The sequence below is a fragment of the Crocodylus porosus genome, unplaced genomic scaffold (assembly GCF_001723895.1).
Source record: "Crocodylus porosus isolate Cpor-Errol unplaced genomic scaffold, CroPor_comp1, whole genome shotgun sequence".
Classification (NCBI taxonomy): Eukaryota; Metazoa; Chordata; order Crocodylia; family Crocodylidae; genus Crocodylus; species Crocodylus porosus.
Genome location: NW_017728911.1, coordinates 8,804,478 through 8,811,776, shown reverse-complemented (window position 1 = coordinate 8,811,776; position 7,299 = coordinate 8,804,478). Strand labels below are relative to the sequence as shown.

The window sequence follows — 7,299 nt, the reverse complement described above, 5'->3', positions numbered from 1 at the left end:
TGTATGGCTAGCAGAGGTCAATGTAAGATCTTAAGTTCTTCCCCTGGATAAACTGCCCCTAAAATTCTAACGGGTTGGAGTTGTAGCACAGAGCAGGCGGAGACCACCTGATTTTGCAGGGTTTGGGTTTGTTTGCTTCTTTAATTGAACATTCACATGATGTAGACAGATCTTTACTAATTAGTACCCTGCCTCAAATCTGCTTTTTTTGGATAGAATTATTCAAAAGGTGGTGGAAAGGCAAGTTTAGAGTTGGCTAGAGTCCACACACTTCCAGATCACTGTTAATCTGGTTTTAAGATCATTTTATTAATTTGCTATCTAATAGTGTAGAGATTAATTAGGATCAGACAAATCTGCCAGTTAGTCCATCAGTGGTTTCTGATGTAATTGCTTAAAAAGTCCTGTGATCCTTGATGGCTGTGGAAAGGTCATTTATATAGGTCTGTGAACTTTGAGACAGACCCCTTCTAGCTACCCACCTCTGTGCAGATGCAAGGTTTAGTCAGTGCCATAGACAGGATTGTATCTACCCAACAGCTTACTCTGTGAAGGAACTACATAATGTAAAAAGCACAGAACTGACTTGGTTGCTCTGTACAAGCAAGAAGCTTTGAAGATCCTTTGGACCACAGTAAGATCCTAAATGTTGCAGTCAAATGAGTTGCTAACTGACTTAAAATTATGAAGTCTCGCCTCACTTTCCAGTGAATATTTACACGCAATTTTGAATGCAGATATGCAATATGATTACTGGAAAGTGAGCTTTTACTGTACAATAAGGTCTTGTAGCCTGTGACCAGCCCTCCCCAGTTTGCTGCCTGCAGTAGTTCACTGGCTTGGCCTCTGGGTACTGAATAGCTAGTTTTCATAGAGCCAAATGGCTATTACAGGAGGAAATTGGCTAAGGGAATAGACAGGACACATTCCACACAGTCACTTTTCCTTTCAGTAAAGTTACTGCTTTACCTTGGATTACAATGATTCTTATATAATAAAGACCTTAGTCCATCTGTCTGTCTGTCTTTCCATAATGCTCTTGGAGCACTCTGATTGGTTAGTTGAACAACCAATCAGAGTGCAGAACACTGCAATGATGGCAGGGATGCAGGGGATGGAGCGGGGGTGGGGGGACAAAGCCAACAGCACTAGCCTTACCCCCCTGCTCCATCCCTACCATCATGGCGGTGTTCTGCTGCCTCAAAGGAGCAGGGCTGGGGGAGGGGGGCAAGGCCAGCGGCACTGGAGGCAGCAGCAGCATGGGGTGCTGACGGAGGGGACAGCAGAGCAAGCTTCCCCCCCCCCCCCCCCCCCCCCCCGCCTCCCCCCCCCCCCCCCCCCCCCCCCCCCCCCCCCCCCCCCCTGCTCCTGGGAGGCGGTGGCAGTGCAGGATAATGGCTGGCGGGGCTCTGTCCCCATCACTCTTGACAAGCAGTTTGCCCACTCTACTTTTATTACCTAGTAAATGTGTCATGTCCCTATTCTTAGTATTAATCGGTACCTCTTGAGAAGGTCAAAGACTGAACTACTTGCTTGCACCTTCAGGTGGCTTCTCCATGTGTGTCTTGAGGCAGACTGGCATGTATGAATCCTCCACTGTTATTTTTGTGCTGTGTCTCTACTATGGCAAATACAAGACTCCAGCTTCTAATACCTGTTGTGAGTGCTAAATTAACTTAGAAAAGGGTAGCTTGAAAACATATTTGCACCCACTCATTTAATTGCACCTTGTTGCCATCTTCAGGGGTAGAACTGATGTCACAATCTGTTTCTGCAGCAGAAAACAGTGCTTTGCTGCAGTCAGGATCACGCCATATGTATTTTTGGAAATTTTAGCTGTGTGGGAAGGTTAGCTCTGAAAGATACAATGCTAATCTGCTGTGTTGAAGGAGTCTCAAATAGACAAGCTGTGGTTATAATCACCATTGTTGCAAAAGGTATTCATTTTGTTAATATTGCAGCAGCTTGCTTAGCTATTGAAGATTCATGTTCTTATATTTACTATGGAAACAGGACGCTTCAACCTTAGGCTCCTTGGAAGTCCATAATTCATGTGATAGTTAAATACAACCTGGATGTCTCTGTCTTAGTAATTAGTAAAGAAATGCACTCCATTTCTACACTTGGTGTGCAGGGTTTTTTTTTACTGCATAGCTAGCCAATGTTACAGAAATCATTTGCTAGGAGGAAAGCAGAGTACGTCTAGGTATCAAGATTATATTGGGAGTTTCTCATACCTGTGAGCTAATGAAGCAAAGAAGAATTGCACTGTCAAATTTCCCTTAAATACTTATTAGTGAGTTTTATGAGGGCATTGTCAATACAAGGATGCCCCACATCAGAGCCATTGCTTTTCAAAGCCCTCATAATCTGTACTCTCTAGGGACTTCTCCAGTCTCCCAGAAACATTCACTTTTTTGTACCACCTGAAAGTATAGTAGATGCTTCACTGAGCAAGCAGAAGATATGATCATTGCCTCAAGTAACTTACAAGCTTTTGGAAGACTGACTGGACTGACTTTGAAATTACAATGCTATCTTTTGATGAAGAACTGAAATGCACACTGTGAGTTTCAGTGTTTCAGATGCAGCACTATCTCTATGTGAACAATTACTTCTGCTTTGCTTTGGAAAGCACATTTTCTTACACAGTTAAGATTTGCTCTGAAACAATGATATAATTTGAGACAAGAGAAGACCTTTAGGTACCACTTGTATCCTTTTCCAGTGTGAAGTGAGAAGATCACTAGATCATGCTCAGGACATGGATAATTCATTAGTCAGAGCCTAGCATGCCATAAGTGTGACACTAGAGGCCTCACTTCCACCAGTAAAACTTACAGTCTTATCTCCTGTTAAGTCAGGATGGATTCCAAAAGAGGACTTACGAGTAAAAGTTACCATAGCAGTTTTCCTCAGTCCCAAAAAGTTCACTTGCTTTTTCCTGCAAATTCATTCCACCATTCTTGTGTTCCTAGTACTGAATTATTTTTTCCAAATAACTTACAGAATAGTAGGGTTGGAAGGGACTTTTAAGCCAGGTACAAACAACATACTTTTACCAGTGTAAGTGCTTAGAAACCAGTCTATATCTCTAACAGAACAGAGGTTCAACGTCCAAAACCAGTCTGTGCCTGTAACAGAACAGAAGTTTGGCATGCATAGACTGATTTTAAAATGGCAGAATGTGGTCTAAGATTGGCCCTCCCCCTCCTATCCACCAAGGCTGAATGTGTGTTTTGTTCACTACTGATCTGAACTATGCCACTTAAAGTAAACCACATAATTTAGATTTCTCCTTGAGCTTTTTGAATACCTGTACTTAGCTCTAGAGGTCATCTGGTCCTCTCTCCTGCTTTGAATGCAAGATCATCCCTGACTAAACCATCCTGGTCACGTGTCTGTCTTACCTGCTCTTAAAAATGCCCAAGAGTGGGAATCCCACAACCTCTCTATATATCCTGTTTCAGTGCTTAACCACCTACATAGTGAGGAAGTTCCATAATATTCAACTTTATTTCCCCGGCTGCAATTTGAGATCTGCACCTAGTTCTATAGTCTGTCTCCATCCTCCATATAACAACCCTTCAGGTATTTGAAGACTGTTATAAAAATATACCCCCACCCCCAGTCTTCTAGGCTAGGGACAAACATTTAAAAAAAAACAAGTCTGAATTGATTCAGTCATTGCAGGTTAGTCTGACCTGCAGAGATTGAACTGATTTCCAAGTGGACAGATGTTCACATTTGAGTCAGGAAGTTCATTCAGGCACATGCCTGCAATGGCTCAGGCCAGAGGCAGGGGGATGGGGTGCTAGAGTGAGTCCTCCCTTCCCTTCCAGGATGCTGAGCTGAAGGGGGCATGGCCAGGCCCCTTAGAGAGAGGTTTAAGCCCCAACCCTGGCCTCTACCATCCACAGCCAGGGTGCGTCTGAAGGGAGTAGGAGAAGCAGCCCTCACCAGGCTTTTCCCCTGCTTGCCCTTCAAGGGGCAGAGAGTGTTTTTAGCCCCCAGCTAGCACTCTGAGGCAAGGGGGGGAGGGGACAGGGAGGCCTGTTTGTTTGAACTTCATGCATCTGTTGATGGCACTAAGGTTTTTGATCTCCATCTTCCTGCTTCTTCATACTGTCTGCAGCAAACTGACAGTACTCACAGGTCCCACACGCTGCAAACCAGGTCATTTCTCGCACTTCTCTCTGTCCCCTGTTGAGCACTGATAGATTGCAGGCTTTGAATCAAGCCAGCAGGGAGTTTATAAGAATACCAAGCTTTATCAACCCATCAAGGAAACAAAAGCCCCTCTCTCATTAGTTCAAACTCTTCTTGAATGGCTTTTTGCAAGGCATTTGCAAGGAAGAATGGAGGGACATTACCAGCTGACCTGCTGATTTATTCCAAAAAGCCTTATGCAGACACTGTTCTGTCTGCCTTTATTCCAGTAAAATTGAAGACACACAGAGACACCTCTCAGCATTAGCTAGCATGGGGATGGTGTGACTGTGACCAGGTGTCGGCTGGGCGCCATGCTGCTGGGGTCTTTGCTGTGGGAGAGGGGAGAGGGTGGGGCGGGGATCCCTGCTTGAGCAGTGAGTGGCATTGGGGGGCGAGGGTGGGGGGAGGGAGTCAGACAGATGCTGCTGTGCCCTTGCCAGGAAGATACCAGCTACAGTCTCCACCTCCTTCTCAGCCAGCCAGAGCTCTGACTAAGGAGGGGAGGGGAGGGGTGGAGCCAGCCCTGTTCTCTGGAGCCCACAGCCGAGCCCAGGGCTGAAAAGCATATTGGGATGCTGGGGGACTCTGATTTAACTCGAACAAGGAAGGGGTCTGGGTCAGAAGTTCCATAAATCAGTTTGACCCAAATCAGTTAAGTCTTATTCTGCATCCAACCAGGTTTATCTTAAACCAGTTTTGGCCATTTTGCAACTAGTTTATGTGCCCTAAACTTAGGTTTAGTTACAGGTTTAAACCAGTTTCTGATCACTTAAATTGGTTTATATGTAACTTGTGTTCCTAGCCCTACAGACTAAACAATCTTAGATCTTTTAGCCTTCCCTTACAGGTTTTTTTTCCAGGCTTATAACCATTTTTGTTGCTCTATAATGGACTCTTTCTAATTTGTCCACAACTTCATTGAAGTCCAGGGCCCAAAACTGAAAGCAGTACTCTGGATACTGGAGTACTTAATTTTTTTTGCCTGCTTATAACCTCTGCTAGCCATTCTAGTAAAAATTAATGTCATTTTCCCAAACCTTGCTTTCTGATGTGATTTTTGTTTTGCTGTTCTTTTTTATCTCCCAGTGTATCTGCCTGCTGCACTGCTGAAGTAATGGGTAGTGTAGTGTTAAAATATTATTCAGCAGACCAAAAGAAGAAGAGAGAGATTGAATGGTGGTGAATCTTCGTAACAATGATAATTGGAAGAACAATGACAATAGTGGTAGTTGAAAACATTATTTTTCCATTCTTGCTATACATGTTTCCAAAATGAAAATATGGAAGGATGTCTTTACCTTATTTACCCTTTAATTAGGGAAATCGTTCTTTATTAATAATAATGAAGCAGTTGCACGTGTGTCAGGTTTGAGAACCTCCATACATAACTTCATAATATCAGGCAGTATTATTTTTCTGGTGTAGGCTTATACAATCTAACAGCCATTTAGACTGGACTTTTATTTTAAAAGTTGGGTTTTTCTGTAGACTCTTTTCCTTAGCTTTACATTAGACTTTCACATATGTGCACATGCAGCACTTGTACAGAACCTGAGCTTGGATTCTCTGCAGAATTGAATCCTGTAATTTATAATTAATTTGTATCTTATAGATTCTTCAGAAACCAACCCCAGATCTGAAGCATCAGTTGGCTGCCTTCTCAAAACGGGTTGCTGCTGCTGTTACAGAGCTTATCCAATCAGCAGAAGCAATGAAAGGTGAGTTTTGACAACCTGTGCATTCCAGAGGCATCAAGAGACATAAATATTACCTACATTTTTTCATAATTTGGTTTTAGTATTTAAAAATCTTGCCCTTTGCCAAGCCTTAAATGTCCTGATGGAGCTTAAGTTCAAACCATTTTCCATTGAGCTTCTGTTCTTCAGCACTGGATTGTATAATGATCACAAGTATTATCATCACCAGCAAATAACCCTGCATAATAATTCTTTAACATAACCTGAAACCTAGCACTCTTGGACCTCAGGGAACTGCAGTCAGATCCAATGATGGGACAAGACTGCCAGAGTCTGTATTTGTCCCCTCAAAAAGCTGTGTTTTCTCAGAGCTGATAGACATCTTGGTAAAGATTTTATCCAGAGGGCACCATGAAATGTTTTAGTGAGAGACTATTCCTGTAATGAAGCATAGGAAGCTAGGAATTAACAAAGGTACAGCACTCCCAGAACAGTTCCGCTGTGCATAACCTGCTGATGCTCCCCTTCTGATAATGGTTCCCTTTTAGAGGCAAAGAAACCTTTCAAATCCATGCAGCTACAGTATGTGGTCTGCAAAAATCTGTCACGATATTTCTCTAATATCTTTTCTATGGCTCCCTAGAAGCTTTCCCTTTCATGAAATCAGTCACAAGTTATGTGTGAACTATTCAGAAGGCACAAAAGCAGAAAGCAAAGTATAATTCAAGTCCCAACAATTTATCAGTAGGATGACGATTGGTCCTTCTTGTTAGAGTTCACATCCACTCTCCCATGTTAATGCTAACACTGTGTCCAGAGCATGCACAACCCTTACACAGGGACCCTTCAGCAACCCCTGACTGTATTAAGACTGATATGTCAGTGGTGAATCAAAGAAATAAAAAGAAATTAAGGTTTGAATGAGAGAGAGAAATTGCAGCAAAAATGCAATGGGTGTTTTTGAAAGATGTGATCTCTGTGTGTGTGTGTGTGAAGACATTGTATATAAAGCATATTTAATTGTTTAGACTGGCTTCTTGTATTGCAGTTATATGTCATGGAAGAATAACAGCATTTAAAATGTTTTTCACTTAATTGAATTTACAACTGATTTTACTGTCTACATTTTCATGCAGCAATGTGGACACACTCCTAAGACCATAACTCTCACTAAATGAGCATAGTAAATAAGGTGAATGAGATTCTGGGGGAAGAATTATAAATCCATGGAAAATTGCTTATTGAGATAGGGAGATATTACTCTATACTTGATAAAGTAAATTTTGGTACAAAACATATTGAAAATTCTAGTTCAACAAACATTTCCATAACTGACAAATAGGCACAGAAATATTCTGATATTATGGCCAAGAGATTATTCCATTAGTGC

The 7,299-nt window shown here is 42.3% G+C and overlaps 1 protein-coding gene across 3 annotated transcripts in view; it reads left to right on the top strand.

Moving 5' to 3' along the window:
• Positions 1 to 7,299, top strand: part of TLN2 (talin 2) — a 247,679-nt gene that overhangs the window by 215,831 nt on the left and 24,549 nt on the right. For all 3 annotated transcript variants that reach the window (XM_019533415.1, XM_019533414.1, XM_019533416.1), the window contains one exon: positions 5,825 to 5,930. In XM_019533415.1, the coding sequence (XP_019388960.1) occupies positions 5,825 to 5,930 (106 nt within the window). The remainder of the gene's footprint in view (positions 1 to 5,824; positions 5,931 to 7,299) is intronic.